At 44.3% G+C, this 24,132-nt stretch overlaps 1 protein-coding gene across 1 annotated transcript; it reads right to left on the reverse strand.

Annotated features, from left to right (window-relative positions):
• Positions 1 to 14,559: 14,559 nt before the first annotated feature.
• On the reverse strand, positions 14,560 to 22,405 carry LOC118422881. The gene is made up of 2 exons (XM_035830727.1): positions 22,381 to 22,405; positions 14,560 to 16,417 (listed from the first exon to the last, which is right to left on the reverse strand). Exon 2 carries the CDS (start codon positions 16,373 to 16,375, stop codon positions 15,632 to 15,634), a length of 744 nt encoding a protein of 247 aa, XP_035686620.1. The 5' UTR covers positions 16,376 to 16,417; positions 22,381 to 22,405; the 3' UTR covers positions 14,560 to 15,631.
• Positions 22,406 to 24,132: the final 1,727 nt, after the last annotated feature.

Genomic DNA, 24,132 nt, shown 5'->3' on the forward strand with positions numbered 1-24,132 from the left:
TGGGATAGCCAGGTACAAGGTTCGTACGGATGTCTTAACGCTTCTAAAAGTTGCTGAATAACTAACAACAGTTTTCACGCAGTTGGCTTTTACATCGACACATACAAAGCAATTTAGCAGATAGTTATTGCTTGTAGTGACTTTTTATACGTATGAATTTTGTACGTACGAGTACCACGCTGCTTTTACGACGCTGGTAACTATCCTCAACACTGAGAACGTTTCCTGCTAACTACTCACAACCACACAACCGCGAGTCTTCATACTTCATCACGACATCGCGTGGCCATCCAGAACGAAACCTGGCTAATAAGCCTGCTGAGAAACTGGTTGTGCATGTGAGAAACGTCCTGCTCGTGAACTTGAACCTGTCTGTTATTTAAAGCACCCTACAATTAAATTTACAAGTCCCCTCTGCCAAAGAAACCACGACAAACGTCTCCAACCCAAAGCGAACGCGGAGCGGGATGTCACTCAACAACCGCGTAGCTGCTAAAACAAACATTGGGAACACGAATGGGAATGTCGGGCGTCGTAAAATACTGCCAGGTACAAGCTTGGGAAACCGTGGTGCGGCGGTTTGCACGATAGGGTCGGGCGGCACCTGTCGTACCACATCCTGATGGATTGCTATCCAAACAAACTCTGATGAAAAACGGACGACTCGGGGCTGTGGCTTGACAGGTGTCCCCGGACTGAATATTCTTAATTGCTATTGCCCGAAAAGGCAGATATGACAGAATATTTGAATTGGCGACGTGCCCAAGGTTTTCTTATATTAGATGTGGTGGAAAGACGAATGTCAATGTGTTGACAAGCTACAGGTCAGTCCTGTCGTTCCTGTGAGGTACGTGACCGTTCACACAAACCTGCAGCCGGCCGGACCGGACGGTCTCATAGCTTTCCTCCCCAACAAGGTTTAACTCCACACTCGGATCTCCATTATAAGGACCGACAAAAATAACTCCATTTGGGGCATTCCCTTGAAAATGCGTTGAGACAAGACCTTCAAATATTAAAGATCTGTGGTCTGTTGAAATCAAATTAGCAATCAAAGAGTCAAAAACGTCCGACAAAGGCAGGTTTCTGCCAGAGATCAAAAGAAACAGAACAGTCACATGATCATGGATGCCCATGGAACTGCTTTAAACAAGAATTCATAGCTATCAAAAGTTCATCTACATATGCTACAAGTGTGCTTAGTCCAGTGCTAGTCATTACACTTATTCTGACACCTTACGATGATGCACCCCCCAAATGAGCCTTGCTCCTCATGTGGTACTTGCTGTGTGAAATTATCTCACACATAAGTGAACCGCACATTTTCGGGCATCTATTGCCTCTGGTCTTTCACGTCACACCAGTTTCCGACACCTTACCAAACGGTACTGAGCAGATTTTGTGCCTGAAACGTTTAACTTTTCGGAGGCAAGTTTTTGTAATTCAGTGAAGTCTGGAAATATAGAGGATATCTGTCCTAGGTTGCGATGACACTAGTGCGTGCATACAAACACAACAAAAACTCACAATTATCTCAATGTCTGTGATCGAGTTTGTAAAATGTGGTCCCTTTGTAGAGATGTTACTGATATGATGTGAACATTTCTTTTGCAAATGATGGCCAGGAGAGCTGTATATGTGTGATGATTTTAGTGGTCTCTACAACTGCTCTCAGGCACTTGTGGGTACGAGGGAATCCCCTTTTACACTAGATAGATATTAAACTTGAAAGGGTCTTTGAAATTGGAAATTTTCCTTTTTCATTTGGCATTCATGGATAGACCGATAGATACAGACTACAGCTCCAAAAACCAAATACTATCGCGTCATTTACAATTAAAAAAAGACATTGCTATGTTGTGCCAATCATTGTTTTGTAGTGTCATATTTGATTATCTTATTTAGTATGAACAACAAACATTAACACTATTCACACGAATGTTCTACGCAAAATTGTGCCTACACGGCTACATATATACACCACACCCTTGCACATTTATACCTTTGCTTGCTCAATAAATAGTTTTCAAATTTTAATTTGAGCAAAGTAATTCATCTTAAGCTGACTAGGAGGATAACGGGTGATCATATAGAGCCCCCTTTAATGTACTATGTGGCATTTCATCAAGACTTAAGCTTTAAAACATTGCCACTAAAAGTACGTAGTGCTAAGGGAAGAGACTTAAAACTCTTCACGGTAACTTTAACAATTGTTCTTTTTTGCCGAAAACCCATGTTGCTAGGTTCACGTAAATTTAGACTTATCTACATGTTTATAGATGATTCTGTGCAATCCGCAATGCTGTCTAATACGTGTTACCTAACTGTGTTACTTATCAGTTTTTGTGTGGAAATATTTGTCGGAACTTCCTATAACAAAAATCGCGTAATAGTGATGACAATCGCATGTATGATACACGGCTTATGACCGTATGAACATACCGGTAAGTAATGAAACAAAGTAAGTTGCTTCTTACCTGTAGATCCTAGTGTCTAACACTTCTCCCGGTTGTGTATCCGTACAGACAAATACGAAGTACGGAAGAGAGCTTATCTGGGACTGTGCAGTACCTGCCACCAATCTCAGCGCTAACTGTTGGCGTGTCGGTCACTTTGCGTGCATGTCGGAAGTAGCTATTTTACGGTGTCGCGAGGTGCCTGCTACTACAGTCGACATTAGGAGACGTCCACACTATTTTGAATTTTTGTACATACCACCACGGCACGAAATATCACACACGTGCGATACTTTTTGCATACAATATTTGGGTCTGTTGATTGTTCTAGACCTGTAGCCACGAAATTGTCCAGGATTGAGTGTTGGCTTTAGTGTTGAGATTTACTCAGTTGTTGTAATAAGTACGTGCCACGTGTCGGAAGTACAGAACCCGCCTCTGGACCCACAGGCTGCCGCTACTGAACTTTTGGCCCCGTTTTGCCTTTCCTGTTCAGCATGTTCTGTCGTTAGCAAAACTAGTATTGGATTTCAGTCTTCTTGGCACGCTTCTACGTACGCCTAAGAACCTCTCACTACGCGCACTGATGAAAGAATTCTCTTAACAATCCATGTCGCAGTTTCCCAGCCTCATCTAAGAAGGCATTTTCATAAGAAATGGTTTCCACATAACATAGTTGCGATAACACGCACCATCAAATTTTCTTTCAAGCCTTTGAGAACAGACACACATCATATTTTCATTCGAAGTTTTGTGATTTTCTCTTTTCTAAATGTAGAATCTTGTTGTCTACATTGAGGTTTTAAGGTTGGTTTAATTGACATTTTGACCTTTCATTGTTTTCTCATCATTGAATTAAGAAAGAACGGAGTAACGAATATTGGTAGATGGCCATGAAACAATTCTAAATCTGTTTTTGGGGCCATATGGATGACGTTTTATTGCCCCTAATATTATTTTTTCTTCGAGAAAATACAGCATTTGGTACATACCACTGCAATGAAGCTATGTTTTTCATGTGCATAATGATGAAAGCTATCAACTCACGTTTGTACACCTTAATATCTTCTAATGGTCTCTAATTATTAGAAATGTTTTGTTTCAATTAGATGAAAACAATTGATGAAAAATAATAATTTTCTTCTTCGTGAAGAATGATGCGGCTACCCCACGGCTAGAGTACACTGAGTCGCGCCTTCTCTAAATGTGCAGGTATTTGACGCCTTGGGCTTTCGACTGAAGTTCCCACAAATGCCATGTACATCGTTTCGAAAGATCGGAAATATGATACCAAGGGAACAAAACACACATAAAATCTGATTTTAGCCATTATCATAATTAGTGTATATCTATCTATTTACACTTTTATTTTTCCTAACATCATGTCCGATAAGCAAACGACCCTAGGATCAACTCATTAACAATATATCACGACATGACAAACATTTTTTTTCAAGAATCGCCAATGAGAGTCTGGTGTTGACAACAGAACGGCATATCAGAACTTTCACTGACGGAAATAGCTGAAGAGTGACTGGTATATGATTAAATGCAATATTAATGTGCTGTAGAAATACCATGACAACGTTCTCTCCAGGCAAGCCCAGACTATCCCATCATGTAGTTACCACCTTGTCAGAAACCATTCGTGGAAGTCTTCAAACTTTATTGGACGATGTGTTCGATACAACAACAGAAATCAGGTAAATGTGTGATATCGTGATTTGTGTCCTTTCCGCCACCTTTCTCTCTAAAAGTCGTGACATGAGCGAATATTTCACATTCTGATAATACGGACCAATCCCCTGGTCCTACCAGTAGGCGGGTTGGATTCCGGTCCTCTGCTCTTCGTTTCCTTGAGCGTCTTCATCCCGTAACGAGAAGGGACAGCACCTTTGAGTTCCCGCCGCAAGGTCGGACCCTGCCCCGCCGATGACCCCCTTCTACACTGTCGTCAGTCTGTAATAATCAGACAAATAACGTCGTTTATTAGGAAGCTGATGTGGTTCTTCCTGTGGTGTCGCCAGATAAGATAAGATGCTATCTTAAGATACCTCAATAATGAAGTTAAGATCTGGCTCTTAAGAGCTAAGTACATCCGAGTATTCCAGACTAGATTGCGGCGTTCAGGGTAAAACCGCTGACTAGAAGTAAACGTAGTACTTCTTAACAAGCTGCCTCACATTACCGGGCTTATCTACGGTAGTAAATCAGCCAGGAGCAATGTGCAATGAAAGGAAAAAGAGACAGGGAGATTGGAAAATGATAACACAAGTCGCCCTTTGTCTACCCACTAGTGCATTCTGTTCATGATTTAGATTCTCAAGTATCACTTTGTGTCCCTATAATAAGAAACCTTGGCTCCCTTGTACCGATAGTGAAACTACGCAATATCGTTACACATTGGAGATGGGCAGCCGCAAGTACAAAAGTTACACTGAAACACAGGGAACATTGCTATACTGCCCACAGAATACTTTACTTGCTGTTTTCTATCTTTTTTTAATCGAAGAATCAAATTGTTTTGGTTTATATCCCAGTAATGAATTAATGAATTGATGTTCGAAATTCTTGAACGATTCTAACATGTCTTCGAACTTATTAAAGTTCGAAGACATGTTAGATTTTTATCTTTTGCTCTTGCATTCGCCTTCGATTTTTCTGGCTTTCCAGAGGAAGTCGTCTAAAAGATAAACAACTTTACATTGTTAGTGTGGTAAAAGGTACAATCTGCAGCAGAATATGTAACTTTCGATTTGTAAAATACTTTGAATTCCAACTTTTGATCCGCGTCGATTGCACAACGAATAGTTGATCATGATGCGATAATAATAAATGTATTATTTTGTCTTAATCGGCATCAATATTCATCCAATCAGAACAGCTCGGAATATAGCCGGGATCGACTATTTCATGCGCTAACTTTCTCACCGAATATCTGTAGATAGCAGCCAGTCTATATTGTATATGTTACATATCTTTGTTTTGACACTGCAGGACTAGACATTACGACCAGCCGGGGCGTTTACGCGGAGTGTTAAGGTCCCACCCTGACAACACGAACCTTATCGTGATCTGAAGTTGTTTATTTGATATTTTGTTTTTGATCTTGACCATCAGCTTCCTTTCCGGAAGTTTCTCCTTCCTTAAACTGCTATTTGAGAGAACATGTTACAGCGGAAAAATACGACTGGTCGTATATCGTGGGGCTGGGAACATGGTGGGGGCATCGCGACCACAAGTCGTGTCAACGGTGTCTCCGGTCTGTAAGTCACGTTCACGTTCAAGCTGGTCTAGTGACACTGTTTTAAATCTCACGGATACTCCTTTACGTCAAAGATTATATCAGATAAAAAGTATCTTCAAGGGGATGCAATTTGATTCTACAACCTCTCGTCACTGAATATCTGACTCAGCAGTGAGGTTTTGCGACCATACTTTTGATGCAATGAATCACATATTTGTTGTTGATGATTGGAAATTTCAAAATGGCGGACAGCCGAAGGTCAAAAGGACAGTGTCGTCCATGGACGGTCGGTTAGCTGTCACCTGAGGCGAACAGCAGGGCCTGGCCATCAGGAGACGTAAGGAATACCTTCCTGCCTTAATAAGCCACAGGGGTATCAGGGGAATATTTCCATGTTTGGGTAAAGTCAACGGCCGGTCAAGGTTATACTAGTTGCAGTGAAAGGCGCCTGGGTTGACGGGTGCTTATATTTGTATGTCTACACTGTTATGAAGCTAATGTTGTGACGTCTGTTACGTTAAAAAGGTTTTGTGTTTACTAAACTATACAAATGACATGTTACTATTGTTTTGTTTTTAAGCATGATGATTGAGTCTACATTGAAGAGACGTTTTCTTAACCTTTTGTTTTTCAAAAAAGCATTATGAGATACATGTGACTGGGCTATCATGACTGTCGCCATAGACTGATACATGTACAATTCTAGATGTGGCATTAGGGTTGTTTAGAGCGTTTGTCATAACAGGGGCAAGCGAATAGATAAATTATAGAAAGTTACTAAAAGATCTGTTATCGCCCTTCAGAGATCTAAGATAGCAAATAAAATTACGTTGATGTACATGTTCAAGCTGACTGACTAGGGTTTGAAACTGCTAAAGCACTGAGCGCCTGACAACTTGAGGAATAAAACTTTCACGGTCGGAGATTACTCGAAACCTTAACCTAAGGCGAATGATACGAGCCCAACGGCAACGAGCTATCTATCATTAAGCATCATAACCATAGCTTGTCCAGATCGCGAGATATCAAAACCGGCCGTCTACTGCAGAACCATGGAATGGGGCCCAAAATCTAATCATTTCCTCATTTTGCACACCTACTAATTTCATGAAGCTTCATCCGCAATTTCTCGATCCATCCACAGCTGCTGTTCGTAATCACAAAAACATGATCTCAAGTATCATTGTCAGACTTCATCGAAATCCCTTAAAGCTTAAAGCTTGCTGTGCATGGAAGAAACGTATCATCTGTTGTAGCTACGCCATCTACTGGTAATATTCATATTTGCAGAATCGGAGCCTATGGAAGTTGTGTTTCTGGCAGTTATTCTATCAGCCAATAGACGCTTTGAAAACATACATATTCACATTATCGTCTGCCTGATGCTCCACTCACCGCCTGTGCGCCCCTTCGTAGTTCCTATCTATTCTTCATTCATTCATTCATTCATTCATTCATTCATTCATTCATTCATTCATTCATTCATTCATTCATTCATTCATTCATTCATTCATTCATTCATTCAGTCAGTCAGTCAGTCAGTCAGTCATCCTTTGTTCTATCATTTACTCAGATGAAAGAAACTCGGACACCTGCTGATACAGTGCCGGTATCTGTCGCATGGTGCATGTTCAGCCTCCGAGGCAATGTTGCTACTGTTCTGTGAAAAGTAAAGTAAAGTTAGGCAAATTTAGTGTTCGGTGGTGCTACATGGTCATTTCAGCAAAGTAACAAGCTTAGAGACGATAATTAGTCCATTCGTTTTTCATACATCCAAGATCCAACACAACAGTTGGCATCCTTTAGATACTACAGTACTGTAATTAGTTTGCATTGCCAACTACAAACAAACAGCTTCACATGCTTGAATTTTTAGCCATGTAGAATGGTAGATGCCAGCCATTGTATTGTAACAAAGTTGTAACAAAGTTGTCAATGTTATTCCTACCATTTTTTCTGACAATGGCTGCTACTGCAACAGTTGTTCTGAAGATGTATTTATTATCACATCATAGCCCTGTACCCTTACCCAACTTCTTAGAATTCAAAAGACAATTGGTGAATAGCTGCCCAGGGTAGAGCAGTATGCAGGAGGGGGGTATTACGGCGTTCAATGCGTATCATCCCCAGCGATACCATGGGAGGGTAACAGTGATCATCATAAGGATGACAGTGGCTCAGCCATGAAAAGACATCTTCTCTACTTCTCCTCCAAGACAGGTGACAGACTCAAAGCAAATCACATGTCACTGCCACTCTATCAGAAACATCGGACAGAGAACAAAACACTAATCAGGAAATGAAACTCTGCTTCTGATTTGGAGCGCACGGTCTGGCATTCTAGCTCTTACGACCTGAGAGCGACACACTGATACTCTCAATTTCTACACGTATCTGAAAAGACTTCGTGCAAATGTCAACTTTGAAATATTTACTGAGACATTCAAAGCGGACGTAGAGAGATTTATGAGTGTGTAAATCTTGAATGTCGTTCTGTTGTCGACATTGAGGACTAACTGCATATAATTGGAAGCCGCTGCAGACGGAGATGTGCACGGTGTGTTTGTGCCACTTGAGATGACACCGGTGTCGCGGGATGAACGTACACCACGACCTCTTGCCACACGGCCATACCCATTCCACATGCCGCTAGAAGAACATAATGAGAACAAGGTACTCCGGCACAGGTACACCTACGCACCATCCTGTGTACATGTTTGTAATTATGAGGATGTAGGGCATGCAAACACCAGAGTGACAAGAGTCTTCACCAAGGACGTGCTGACGTTGGTTCCCAACAACTTGGGTTACAGGTCGTTACAGCGAGTACGGTGAAATCTGTAATGATAGAATATAGATAATTCCACATTCCCCTTGAAATAGATTATCTAGAAGGGTGTCACATTACTGTGCCACATGGAATAAGCACTTTGGATCCGCCAGGATGATATATCGATATGTCTTTACAGGCTTTACAGAATTTTCATCAACGGCTACTAGAGAGTAAGGGAAGTAGTGGTTAGAAATTAGAAATTAATGGTTATCTACGATTTCATATTTTAATACATATGATTCTATTGTCGTTTGCCGTCTGAACATGTCGACCGAACCGACAAGACGAGAATGTTAGTTAGTTAGTTAGTTTCCTATTACAACACAGAGGCGCTAGCATAATCCAAATATTCGTGCCGAAATACACCCGAGACCTCTCCTTTCGTTACCTGTCTTCTCATGGCCTCATGTCACCCCATTGTGCAAGCCGGATATGTTTATCCGAACGTTTACGCGTTTGAGTAAACTTGCACTTTCAAACCACACTCGACATTAACCTGAACGCTCCTGGTCATTAACAGCTACAATCACGGCTCCCATTTCTCGTTATTGTGGTTAATTGTCCCTGGGTATTGTTAAAATGAGCATCTCATGTTTACTTTCCGCGGCCCTTAGGCTGAGTGCCAGAGAAACCGATGACAAATTGAAAGCAAGCCTCTCCTCCAGTTCTTGTCACGGATAAGTGGACCTGTGAGCATGTTGCAGGGCCTGTGATGTTTACAGGGACCTCTGTGGTCCAGGGTAACGTAGGCAACGTCTGCTTATGTGCAGTCCAACAGAAGAAGTGTGCACGGTATTGTAAACGTAATAGACTCTCCCTTGATAATGGAGGGGCCATTGGGCATCGCCCTACACTGGGAATTGAAATCTTTCAAAACACGTAGTAAACTACGTTTTCTATTTTCTTGAGTTTTTCACTGATCTATTTCAGTCAACAGCTTTCTCAACAATAAGATTTCCAATAGGATTTGCTTCCCTGTAAAAAGCATTGCAATTTTACTTTGTTAGGTAAAACATTGGAGAGGAACATGGAGAGAGAGAAAACACAGAGGGGTAGTGTCGTCAGAGGTCATGATGCTCCTTGAACCTAGATTCACTGTTGAAGGTGCTTTAAACACATCCAGATGGTCTGTCTACTTTTCAAAATTATGCTTCACACAAATCTTTGTCTGCTTCCTCCCTCAACGACGGTCTGCAAACCACCTGTTGTTTGTTGATTGCGATGAAGTTTATATTTGAATACTGCAGAACACATGTGAAAGGATGACCAGTACTTGGTATTGGTGTAGACTTTTTTGTTTGTTTATTAAGAAACCTTTTAGCCCTTACGGGCTAATCTTCCAAGGTTCAATCAACATGAATCAACATGACAATCAACATGAATACATATTTTTTTTTAAATACAACAATCACAGAGTATTTACAATAGAGCACAGTGTCTAGAGGTCAGAGGTAGACTGTAGGCAACCATCCCTCTGCATTGCCCAAGCCTTGGCCTGACCCGCATGGTAACTTCATCAACTTCTGATGCCGGTTGTAGGCCTTTGGTTACTTGAAGTTAAGTTTGTGTAAGGAGCAGATCCGTGTTCCACAAGTTTTCTCAGCTTGAGTGTTTTGTCAGAACCAGAAGTGCTACTTTTGATTAAATAGTGCTGCTGGATGGGTCACATCTTCCACATGCTTTCGTTGTCGATGGGCTGGAACTATTCTTCTTCCACAGCAAAGGCGAAATGTACCTTTGGTGGATGTGGAATCGGAACAGGTTGTTATTTCTTGGAATTATTGAAGAGGTTCATACTGGGTTTATATAAAGGACACAACAGCAATTACATTTTGATAGCCTAGCTAGATGTTGTTGAACTAATGATAGGTTCTGAAGATTGGCAGCGCGGCTCCATTATGATGTACGCAATTTCGACAACATCGAAGAGCATCGATATCAACCCATGTATTCATCTTGACAAGGAGTTTATCAAACCCTGAGTGAAGAAAAAGTGACTGCTGTACTGACCATCCAATGTTGTCACCTTCAGACAACTTTGAGATGAACGCACATTTGTATCACGTGTTGGTTCTTAGGACATACATGTAAATACGTTGGAATTTGAAAACAATATCTTGTCGTTAATGTTTTTTTTTTGGGGGGGGGCATTTTGAATGGGGCGAGGACAATCCTGGAAGGACAACACGAAGTGATGGGGAAGGGCGGAGGCATGCCTTTGGACGCTGCGACTCACCATAGTGCCGTCGCAAAAACGACTCAGTAATGCTCTTTTGATAGGACGGCTGTAAGAATGTTACTACTACATGACCAACTCAGCCACATGACGGGAATTTAGATTACGGATCAGGGGCAGTAGTTTGAGACGTCTTCATCATGTGCTTAGGATTTGTGCGATGCAGGTCAAGGACACCTAGATAAGGAGCTCAGGCCTGCGCCTCGAACAACACAGGCGAGATATTTTGCATTTCATGGGTCAGAGGTCAGCAGCAGGAGGGCGCGTCCAAAGTCAGAGTCAAAACACGGGACCTGGTGAGGGGCATCAGTTCATCAGAGGTGCCTTATCAGACCCCAGGTTCTGTTACTTTGTTGCGTTATTCTGGACCCTGAGGGGAAACCGGAGGTATTTCAAACACCGCCGAGCCGACAGCAGAGGTACACGGGTTTGGTTTGGAGTTCACGAGGTCAGGCAATATATGGTACTCACCGGCCGGATAGGCCGGGCCACTTACATGTTCTTCACTACCACTGGCACCAGTGAAAGGCAAAAAGAAGCATTTTGATCACATGCTACACGTAATAAAGCTAGATGTCCTAAATGTACCTGTCTAAAGGCTTGTAGTAAGTGGTTGGCCCTACTCGAAGTTGACCCAAGGGCACAAAATATGTCCTTCAACCTCGAGACGACCGTACGGTTCAGTCCAGTCCTTTCTGTCAGCATGAGCATCTTCGCTGGTCGGGGAAACGACGATAAACTCCTGTTTAGCATTCCATTACTAAATGCAATAATTGGCGCCCAATAGCACTAATAACGATATGTACAATGAAAATTCACGTCACTGTTGCTAACTTTGGGCCTTCGATGTACTCTTGTAGTACAGTTACATCTTTTCAAACACGCCTTATTTACGTACATGGCATGAGAGACATATACATGCCCTGAGGCACATTGGCCACACGTACGTATAAAGACGGCTGACCCTCTCCAGACCCCCTTATTACCTTACGTTATGAGCACGTACACTCCACATAACACCATCATTCTACCGTAAACAACACACACATCGCTGTGTTCACACATAGTTCCTGTCAGCACCCTGTAGTACAGATATATTCCAGGTGAAGATGTGGTGTGTTTTTTGTGTGTAACTCGTGGCTACTGTCTGTCTACTCACCATCTCGTCTTTTGATTGACGAAAACCATTACCCTGGGGGAACAGTCTATCATTTTATCTTACCGGAGTTTCACACCCTGCCACCGTCCCAACCTCTCGCCGGACATCAAACTTTTTTTTTCAGCAGGCCCGGGTCGATGTTTGACAGTAGCGGGATTTAAAACCCACTAAAAGGAAAGGCCGACAGAAAAGAGTCAAAGGCAAAGAGGTACTCTTTCTTCGGTCTATCCAGCATACATATACTGTAGTAACTCGCCTTTGACTTTTGTTGCACACCTGACTCTACCTCCTCACCCTGCCCCAGCTGTGGCCGCAGTTTTGACATGTATCTGTACTTAGCTGTACTTTGGTGTCAAATTCTTGTCATAGTAATATGTTATGTTAAGTTCAAGTTCAAGAGCTGGTTTGCTCGTACTAAGAAAGGTTCACAACTCCATTTCCTGACCGTGTATGTTCCCACGGAAGGATCGGAAGCAACCTGTTGTAGCAATATACATTTTACGACCTACCGCAAACGGTTCTGTGGGTTTGCGACCTTTCTGTTTTGTGGCAAGACAGACGGACATGTTCCGAATGCTGAGGTTTACCAGTGCTTTGGGAACGGCTGAGAGTTTACCTACATCCCATCCCATCCGTTGCTTGGCAACATAACCTGCGAAAACCCTTGTCTGCAGACAATCACTTTGGACAGCTTACCAATAAAAGTACGGCACAAGTGTGACAGTAACTGTACCATGGAAAACCTGCACGAGTTACTCAATAACCTAATCCACCCTGCCAACAACCAAGCGACCAACTGAAAAATTTCAGTTCAAATTAGTTTGGGGTTTGCCAAGAATAATGAAAGGAACCGCTCGACGCGAGAAGACGAGAAATTGCTGTTCGCATGTTGGTTGTCCTGGAGACACGGTGTTTGGGGAAACATGCTGAAAAAAATAGTAATACAGCTCAACCTCTGTTCTCTAGAATCAGACTTGGACATGCTGACGCTATTCCATCAATAGCCCAATAATGAAATCAGCCTGGGTGATCACTATTTCATCCTCCCCCTCCTTTGTCAACTATAGGACATGGAGGAATCGAATCTTTCCGTCGAGGAGAGGTATCATTAGATATAGGTGTGGTGTCCGACAGTCGTAGTAAACGACGTATACTACTCATAACTAACGGTTTTAGTAATTTGACATAAATCAGTATGAAATCAAACTCGTCAAGGAAACCCTAGGCTGCAGTGCAGGTAGTATATACGCCCAGATACAGTTTTGATGAAGACATCGGAATGGCATTTTTGAAAACGGCAGATCAAGATTAAATCTGACATACTTTTTTTAAGATAGAACACATGTGGGGTTGCCCCGTACTATGAACCATCTGGACTAGACTAGCTGCTGGTTCTCCTGATGCCAATCCTCCAGATCACCGCCCACCCTCCTAACGCGCTGGAAAGGTCACGGCCTTCCGCGGTCCGATCGTTTCATGCCCCATGAAATATCTTGCTTATTTGTCACCAGTACTACTGAGCACCCCTACGTCAGCAAGCAGATACAAACCTCGTGCTATTAAAATGACAATTTCATGTATTTGTCCGAAAATCAGGTTGTAGATAACAAGTTTTGGTGACTGTCTCTCAAGATGGTGAGAGACAGTGCACAGTCAAAGGAATGCCTAATTTTAGGAGGAACGTTCTTAGTCTGAAAAATGAAATGTGTACTTCAACGTGACTATGGCACCTGAGAACATACTGGGTTGAAAATTAACAATCCCACACCCATGTCCATGTGTTGAATATCGTTGTGTACTGAGTGGCTAATTCTTTGAAAATTTGATGTAAGATTCTAGAGAAGTAGATCGTGTCAGCGTGGCAACAACGGCTGATGGAAACACTATATTGTAGCGTTGGGCCAAAGACGTTTAAAGTACGGGGCAACCGTTTATATAATACGTATACAGTACAGAATAGATTTCTAAAAATTCCTCCCAATTTATGGCACTTAAAAAGTTTCCTCTGCAGTGATGATACAACGGAGACAAACCGACATACTCGCATGATAAATCCTCTTACCCCTCGACAAAACCGATGGAATCACCCTGCAGGACCGTGTATTTACGTCAACATTGATGATAACATTGAAGATAACATCTCCGTGGGTTATTTCTGGCACCCATTACTGCCTTCATAAATCAGCGCCGCGGTCTCTGTGCAAAGCCGTCCAACCAAACTAAATCTGTTAACCACACTGAAAAAAGTAGCAATTCCTTTGGAATCCAATCTCCGGCTAGATAATAATCGTCTACATCGAACAGTGTGTCGGATTAACTTAGACTAGACCTGCTTTCATGTCCGTAGACAGGTCCCAGCCGTTCCTATTCTGTCCGGGCGCCGCGGAGTCAAGTGGACCGTGTACTCGGCGTGGAGCAGGTGGTCGGGCTCGAGCTCACGGTATCGTACAACAACGTTAGCTTGGCTGGACTTTCTGCTTTACGTTACACCCGGACTGTGTGAAACAAAACACAACCATCTCGTCAGGAACACATGTTGTCACGTTTAGTAACTTTCTCAGACTTGACAGATGACTCGGAGGTTCTGACATCTCTCAAACATCACCAAACAAAACGTTTCTCGCATCATACAATGTGTAAATTATCCTCTTTTTAATTGTTTGGATAGAGAACAAAATATACAAGGACTATGCCACTATGCTCTGTGACAGGATCGGAACGAAAAAAACAATTACAAAAGTATTTGACACGACAGTGAGATCCACAGCTTCGATCGTTTCGCTGGGTTAGATTAATAGTCTTCGTTTTTGTAGTATTTTGGCCTTCCCTAGTTAGCACGATTACAGTTACTTGTCACTACACAGCACAGACACAAAATTGATAGAAAATAAAGAAATAAGAACATGAATAGTTCAAAATATTCTAGTATGCATAATAAACACAGTTGTTTCACCCTAACGCACACGTATAAGGCCAAATGCGCATGTGGCCAAGGCATAAGACTGAGGAACTTGAAGTTGATGTATAGTCAAGACGCGAGGTCCAGATGTAACAGTAGAGGGTTGACACTTACACTCTGCCGGTGTGGTCGGCCATTTGTTTTCCAGGTAAATACGACTTACATCTATTGCCAGACACCGGACAGACGAAATGCAGAAATTACGGCTTAAAATGTGTCAGATTGGTAAGAACTATGTGGGTACATACAATCTTAGTTATAGTGTAATAAACTTCCACAAAGGCACAAAATGGCGCGTCTTTTAAAGTTCCTTTACCCTGTCTGACACATGAGGGACCGGTACTCTGCCACTACGTGCTTTAGTCAGATACATACTAAGTGGTCCCACTTGCAGCTTTTAACAGCAACTAAACAAAGAACGGTCAACATTTGCTTGCCAAAAATAAACTGCGATGTCCGGCCTGGTGGAAGTGAAAGTGGAAAGGTTAATCCAACCTGTCAACAGCACGGAGGCGGCCGCTGGACGTTTGTAAAGGGTCTTGCATAGTGCATGCCGTCAAGTCTAACCCTCTATTTCTACCGGTGCAGTCCTCTGACAAGCATGCCATCATTGCGTCCTCAACTTTATGTCAGCTCTCTGTTGGAAAACACGGGTGTAGCAGTTGTGGCAATAAAAACTAGTGCCTCAAGGAAAGATTCCAACCGAATTTATTCCAGTTCTCGACGGACGCCCCTCGTCCTTCAGCGACGCGGATGTGGCGTTACTCCGTTCACGTACCCGTTTCCGTTCTCCTCCATGACGGTCAAATTGGTTTCAAGTTCTCTCATATCCCCATCCTTGTGTTCGTCTTCTTCCTCGGACATTTTCTTGAGCTTGACCCTCAGACGGAAGACATTTTGCCTGAGCCCGTGTATTGTGTCCACCAGATGGGCGATCTGCGCGTTCTGTTTAGCTATGACTTCCACGAACTCTTCTCGGTCCTTCTGCAGGGACATGACTTTGTCCTGCAGGTATTTGCGGCCGTTGTGCCGATGTTCCTCGCTGATGTCTGTTGGTGACAGTGCCTCCGAGAACTGCAGCTCCAGCGTGTTAATCTTCCCTCCCTGGTCCACCACGTTCTGCTGCACGTCCGCCACGTTCTCCTGAACCTCGTCCAAAGTGTTCTCCATCTTCTCCCACCTGGCCAGGACCATGGTGAGGTCCCGCTGAAGGTTCTGCACGTCTGCGGACAGATGAGACATGGCGAAGGAACCGCAGGTCTCGGGTACCCGCATGTCGGGCACGATAACGTTAGGGTCCAGCCCGCCGGCGTCTATCCGCACAGGAACGTTGTTTGGGTCCAATCCGCCATTGTCCATCCGCACACAATCCTCACAGTCGTAGTTTACCTTGTTCTCACCGGAGCCCTCACGATGGATGACTTTCCCACTCACGACCAAAGCCGAAGATAAGACCAGCACAATGACGGCTTCCATCGTCGCCATGGTAACGGCCCAGGCTCCCTGAGGTTGGGAAGCGTGCAGTACCTGCAAAGGCGGAGAGACAATGTGAGATTACTGAACGGTATTGAGGATACTATACAGAAGACAGACAACGACAGCACTGAGTTACACAAACGAGGTCGACACTCTCCGGGAAAGTGGACTGTGGGAGGGTAATAGATCCCACATGTTGGCTTTATTTCGGAGACTTGGCTGACGTGGTTATACCGCAGGGTCAAGCCTCCACAGCGCCTGGAGTAGTAATTGGGTCCGTTCACGGATGGACGAGAATTATCGCGCAGATTTCACAGTTATTACGTACATTAAATACATATTCCATTCAAACTTTAAGAAGACAAACAAAGAACAGATCTCTAGAACACATTAAGTCGGAATAAAACCCACAGACCAGTCTGTCTGAACCCAGTTATCGGACAACGTCAAGGCTGACTAGACTTGCTGCACCACCCGCATCCCCCACCAGGCTGTCCCGTGTTCTGAACCAGGGCGGAAACACACCGGGACCTAAAAATCTAAGAAAAATAGCCCGGGGCCCGGGTCGACATTCTTCGAACAAATTGTAGACCTAGGGCAAGTGGAGGGATTTGTTTGGACGATAACAGCTGTGCCATCTTGGCGGGAGTAAGGGCACTACAGCTATCAACAAACGGCCAGCACAGGGGTTTATGGGACAAGCACCGGGAGCTCAGGCAAGGATGAGCAAAGAAAATATTCAACGTTAGCATGTAAATAAATCATAATCACAGGTCGTTTATACACTCTTCATAGGTTGGTTTGGGGGCTGTTCTCAGAAACGTCTTTGTTACGTTAAGCTTTTAGCTTGAAGAAGTCAGGACCAGTCAGAGCCCTGTTTCTTGTATCAGCACCTCCAACCGACCGACTCGAGACATTTCCGCAATTGGCAAACGCTACCGAGACCGACTAACATAGTAATAATGACATTCATTGCTGATTTGCTGAGAACGCTCAGTGGCTGTAAAACCGCTGACTGTACAGACCTACTCAGAGAGATTAGTGGCCCATTAGTGACGGTGATCACAAATGCGTCCGACCACTCTGGAGTTCATCCGAATTCTTCAAATATGCCAGTTTTCTCCTCAGAATTCGTCTAAGCGCCTTCAGTGGTCCCAGTCTAAACGACGGTTTCTCCCATCTTTCTAATCAGCACTATTTTGTCTGGACATAGTGTTTCTTTCCATCTGCCACTCTTTTTCCCACGTTCGTTAACGTTTTTCTCTTGACTTACAGAGGGTTGCCAAATCCTGCCGAGATTTATAAGTAGTAGAATTTGTAAGGTATTACTTCTGCCTTTCGTCATCCTGTTTTCATGAAGACAGCAGCTTTGCCTGATGTTCAACATCTAAGGGACAGTAATTCTCATTGATACTTCCCATATTTATGATCGCAGAGCTATTCAATCATAGTTATCATACATACAGAAGATTGTTCCTGCTGTTGTCTCATTCATCATCACATCTCGACCCCGTTCTTATTGGCATATAAGCTTAAATGTTATCGGGAAGGTATGCGGTGTCTTCCGTTTCTTTCCAAGGGTATCACTCAGCCATATGGCGTGTATGCCAGAAGAAATTGTACAAATACCAACAATCTGACGCTGCTAGTTTAATGTATTCCTGTCTGTGTTTGTTTCCCCAAGGCACACACATTCTAGACTGAGATCTTGCTGGGGCATTTGAAGATAGTAGGAAAACTTGCCGGGGCTTTAGACTTGCTGCCAAACTTTGGACCCTCCATTTTAATATCCGGATTTAGAATTTCTCCCGAGCCGTGCAGGTGAACGAGGCGCCGTTTGATGAAGCGAATACAGCAGCGTTCTCACACGTCGTAAACGTCAGCATGTGTACACGGGCTCACGTCTGTGTTGTGTCCGCTATGTTCCGCACAGGGGCGCTTACCGTGATTCAGGTGCTCAATTGGCCATTTATTTGGGTTTCCGTGTGACAGAAATTCTCAAGGCTCCTTGCCGTAGGAACCAAAAGAGTTCAGAAAGGAAATTCAGGAGGTGGATGTGTGAAAAATGGTTCGTAGGATAAAATAATGAAGAGAATAGAAAGAGTGAAGTAGAACATCAGGAAATAATCATTTGATATGACTTCAAACATAAATCTACGAAAGGCAATGTCAGATATGGGTTCCTACATCTGACATTTTGTATATATAGTTACTGCAGGACACACAAATAGCTGTAGACCACATGTTGCTTGTTCCCACACGTTCGATAGTAGCAAAGAGACCACTGAAGATCAGGGAGGAATCCCCACTGGGCTTCTTCTCTCGTCACTAGCGAGCCTTCCCAGACTGCAGACAACACGCCCTCCCTACTCCGGCAGGTGGCACGGGAAGCACGGTACAACACACGGGCTGCGGTGGCACAGGCCGGATCTCTGAGCGATCTCTGATAAAGCCACTATCGTTTGAACTGGCACTCAAGGATGTGGTTCACCACATTAAGCACGAGTAGTCCCTCAGAAGAGTTCATCTGTGATAACTTTAACACCATGTGAGTCACCTTCTGAACGTCGGCAGATCGCTATGAAATGGAATATATCCAGGCTGCCCTCTGAGTCAACTTGCATAGCTACGCGCCACTGAGCGCCAAACGATCTGGATTAGCTTGCCAAAATTAAGGATTATCGCAAGAAAGTGATACGTCAACAATACACTCGCTGAGACGTCTTAGTCACAACTTACATCCCTCAACACACTGTGCGCAATGTGTTATAGTCCTTTGTATCCCTTGAGCTGTAGCGAGTGAACTGCGACAAGAAATTCCGCGAAGAAAGTCCATATGTAGGAGAAGTTTGTGGGCTGAGCATGTCCACTGGGGCGACGTAAGCCCCTCTGTGTTTCTCTTTGGCCCACTGTTGTTGGATGGAGCTGTCAATCAAAATGACATGGAGACGGAGGTGAGACCCAAACATGAAGGTCCCACGCCGTGTAAGAAAACATTTATTGTGGCAGACCAGTTTGACGTTTTCAGGACAGACCACCCATACCATCCGACAATTTTCATTACTGATCTTCTGGTCCGGTTTTCGGTAGCATTTGAGTGTGTAAGAACGGGTATTAAACAGCCACTTGTCAGATTAGAAATGCGTAGATGCCACAAATGTGCTGACAGAGGTGCTGGTAACGTTTCTATTCCCCAGCAGCTGAACTCGATCCCGGAGCTTTAGTCTGTCGCACATCTGTCAGACTATGACACGTTTTGGCAACGAAACGCCACTTTACGGATCACGGGCTAACTTTCCCCGGTAGGGGAATCCTAGGACAGGTGGTGTTTTCCTCATGCGAAAACACACATTCTAAAAATAACAATTTGTCATGCGTGTTACACCAAGACATCAGCGCTAAGAAATTACCATACGTAGGAGACATACGTGTATGCGTGGCCCATAGATAATATGGACTGCCGGTACGGCCAAAGTTAACAAGAACAAGCCCTACTACATGACTCCAGGACCCGTCCCTCCGTCGCAGGACGGAAATTTGCATGTTGGGATGGACAGGAAAATATATTACCCCATTCGTCCAAAAAATCTGAACATGACATCAAGCTGTTGAAAATCTATTTTCATGACCTTAAAATGACACGTTTAACAAGGAAAATCAACAACATGGGCTCTAAAACAATGAGTGGGACGGATTTCAAGCTAGCGACAGCCCCGATGCAGACATTCACTAACCTGGGAGCTGTACAGACGCACTATATGGTCCTGGTTGACAAATTTAGAGGGGTTGATGGTCTGTACACATTGGTTTATACCCTCCAATCCAGGACTCAAACTGCCATGTTCTGTAGTTGACGTTCGACTCCAGCCTGCCCACGCCGTCCCGACACTGCACGGATTTGGTAACCCCAGAAGGAACAGAATCCCACGTCCATTGTTGTAGACTTTCAGACCCTACCCGCCTCATTCATGTGTACTGAAAGCCCCAGTCCCTCCCATGTCAGGGTCGGTAACAAAGCCGCTCATTGCTGGATAAACACACTTGTACAAGCACAATAGCTCCGGCCATACGAAAGGTCCTAGTCGAGTGCTTTATAGGGTACTAATAAGTCAGTATAAAACGTGACGGGACACAGGTCATGTACTCTGACACCGCTCTACAGCAGACCGGTGTGCGGTAGTACGGGTAATCTTCAACAACCTACCTGACAAAACCCGGGAAGACCTTCTCTGCTCTGTGTACCACTTTCAGTACGGCACACGTCAGTAGTATGACTTCTCTGCACCGCGTCCTTCCTTGCTATAATACAGAAACAGGCAGGAAAGGGGCTTTAAAGTTGAGTGCCCAATTTATAGGACGATTTACGAGATCACTGGGAAGTTACAAGATTACTGTGGTTAATATGGACTTGAGTTGTGGGCGGAGCCTCAGTCTGAGCTAGTTGTCTCGTCAATGTGTGGACCTCGGCTCTTGGTCACGTGATGACAATCTTAAGGTCCTTTTCTTTATGTTTCATCCGTGATCGGGAAGACAGGATACTGCCTTCATCCTTCCCTGGATCCAATTATGGCTAATCCAACCAAGCCGAGGTCTGCTATCAATGTAGAGTCAGGAAAATGCTGAGTAAAGTAGAAAGAAGTTTGCCCATGATTGCAGGAAAGTCCTTGGGCGTGGGATTCCAGCAAACTCTATCATCACACTCCTGGGGTTTAAAAGGGCAAGGAAGTTGCTAATACCATAAGTCCCTCTGGGTTGGACGGGAAACCCGACTGGTTAGGAAAGAATTTTTCCGTTGACATTCGTCCTGAAGCGCAAGTAAGGAGGGAGACGAGAGGCATACGTTCTAGCCTCCTTGTGTCTACATTGACAGACCTTAAACAATCCTGGCGCCGTGACCGTGGCCCTGGGATGGTAACGACCTGGCGACGTGCCCATGTCTTCAGCAAGGACGCCTCCACCGGCTCTGGTCGTGAAAACGTTGTCTTATTTTCCTGTAACGCTGAAGATACGAGAGTGACACACGGCTCCACCGTTTTATCAGCTTATCGCGCGGAAATAAATAGAGACAGGTGGAGGCAGTCATTTTGTGATGGTACATCAGGCACCTGACAACATGTGACAGGCTTCTAACAGACACAAATGGAAGACCAAGATTACAGATAATGTGCTGATACTCTTACTTTCTGAGAAACGCCCGGAGGATGAGCTATGCCTGACTTCATGTGATAACATGTTAGATAGTGACTTCTAATTACAGACCATGATTCATTTGCCAGACAGACGGTCAGCTTTGACGGGACGTTAAGTGGACATCTTATAAGGAGGTATGTTCTCTCATCATTAAATGTCTCCCAAGACACATATTCCCGCAGGCAGACTACAAACAGCCGGGAGGGTTAATATGCCAGGCTTCCGTCTTTAACGACGGTGGTTCTGTTGCATGGTCTCCTTAATTTGGAAGCGAATAGCTCTCCTTGGGAAACAGGAAACCGACGTAAAGACAACGAGATGCCGCGATCCGCGCCTTGAAATACAAGGATCCTCCCGGGTCTCCTGACTACCCAACCCGAAGGTCAGATCCGCAAAATCACTTTTAAAGCGCGAAGAAGACAGAGTCACACCACAAATTTAAAGGTCACCATCACTTGGTATATGGGATGCCTTGGTATATCAGGCAAAGCCACCCGATAGACGACCGGCTTTAAATGTAATGTCGGACAATTGCAGAGCCTTAGATTGAAATAGCAAAGAGTCTGTGCGACGACTACGCGTATCGCCGAAAATGACACAAACAGTACGACACTATACTAAAGTACCAGATTTACTGTGCTGGGAAAGCCCACAATTCTTTCTTGGCACAAAGTGCTGCCCTGCTGTGCTTGGGTTTGATCCATGTCCTCTCACCAGACATTGTATCAACTCACGGCGCGAAACGAAAGAGCTCCCGGCTGGTTGTGAGGTGTTCATGTGTTCTAACAAAATCTACATCAGCCCGAAGTATTTAGAAAACATACCAGCAAACAGTGAAGCACACGCCAAAGTTATCGCACCAGTTATAATCGCGGCAGGCCCAGCCAAAGGACGACCCGCCTGCCCTACCGGACGGAAGGTTCCACGCCTGGCGCCCTTCTTGAGCTGTGCTAACAAATATGCTGCTAGCTTTCCGACACAGCCCAAGTCTCCTCCGTCATCTCACATTAGCACAGGGAAGCAAAAATACTGAGCAGATGTAGTGTTCTTAATGAAATTCTTTTGAAAACAAGAAAGAATGCCACTGGGTAGAAACCTGCCTTCGACCGATTATTTCCGACCTCTGTATGTCTCTGACAATTTTCGTCATGCTTCTCTCAAGGAACCTGCGAACGTGATGTAATATGTTAACTGTCAGAATTATGATAGAGTCAACTAAGTCAAGGATAGAATTGAATAACAACTGGTTGTTAAAATTTCCGAATGACTCTTTAAGGTATCAAGCATAATTAGTCATGACGAAAAACGGTCCCTGCCTTCCACGGCTTCATTTCAGTAACTACAAACTCATTCATGTTCAAATCACATCTCACAATTAAGATGTAGGCTGCTTCTCAGAGCAGTACTGTAGGTATGCGTGAAATAACAATTGTAGGTACAGCTTTAAGTTTGATACGGATTCTATGTGCAAAGTAGTTGACGAAGTTAACAAAAAAGGAATATTAATGCTTCTGATATGATTATGTCCCTTATGTCATCATACAGTTGGAAACTACAGAAATCACTCAATGATACCTCACTGTTCTCTTTCAAACGTGTCCTAAACACGTTCAACGAGGCATTTTGTGACCTAGTCACCCACCTGAAGGAGATTCTGAGAGCCAGAGAAGTGCCGTCTTAGGATGCCTTCACTCTCCGACAGCTTAAGCACAGCGCACGGCCGCCCCACATTTCAGCAGCTTATTTCTCATGTCCCATAAGGCCCGAGAACGTGACTGGAGCCGCCGCACAACCGCTATCCCAGGACCGCGTTCGGAACCTCTCGGCTAGGCCGACGATTAGCGAGCCGTAGGACACATGGATGAGAGATGTCGCCTCCTTGGTAGCTATGGAGCGTCTGGCAAGTCGTACTCCGAAGTTTGCCGAGTCGATATGGCATTCGCTCGGCCTGGCTCCCAATCAGGAAAACTGGCAACACGCACTTCACTCATCGAGCGGTGCAATCACAGGGGATAAATTCTGCCGCCTGACAGGTCGGGCCGTGCGACGCCCCTGGGCAAGATCAATTCTCAGCGGTCAGTCTCAAGGCAACCTGGGGGTGAATCCGGGGACCCCCCCCCCCCCCCCCCGCTATTAAAGAATCTGTGAGCCTGAATATGGCATTGGCGAGCTCGGAAAAGTCGGACTTCGGCCGGGTGTCAGATAAAAGTGGTGACAGTTTCCAGAAAAGACAAGCCATTTGGAGTCAAGTGCAAGTGTATCAAATAAGCTAACTCTCATTTTCTACTTTTAGAAAGCTGCGGTTGGCCCCCACACGTGAGCACCCTACTTGAGTCGACACGAGATTGGAGGAAAGAAAAACAACCATGCCTTGAGACCCGGGATTTAGGACTAAGAGACCGACAGCCCGTTATGTTCAATGCAGCATTCCTGGTGTCTGAATGAAGCCAAATGTCGCTCAGTACAGTGTGCCTAGCTCAGTGACAGTGGCACGCGAACAACTGTTTCTCCGCGGCTGCAAAGCATTTAAGCTGAAACCTTGCCTACTTACAACTTTTCTCGGGGAGAGAGATATC

Source organism: Branchiostoma floridae, chromosome 1 (genome assembly GCF_000003815.2).
Source record: "Branchiostoma floridae strain S238N-H82 chromosome 1, Bfl_VNyyK, whole genome shotgun sequence".
NCBI lineage: Eukaryota > Metazoa > Chordata > Leptocardii > Amphioxiformes > Branchiostomatidae > Branchiostoma > Branchiostoma floridae.

Bases quoted from the DNA above. Each gene is read 5' to 3' on its own strand.
- LOC118422881 (XM_035830727.1), bottom strand. From the start codon at position 16,375: ATGGCGACGATGGAAGCCGTCATTGTGCTGGTCTTATCTTCGGCTTTG.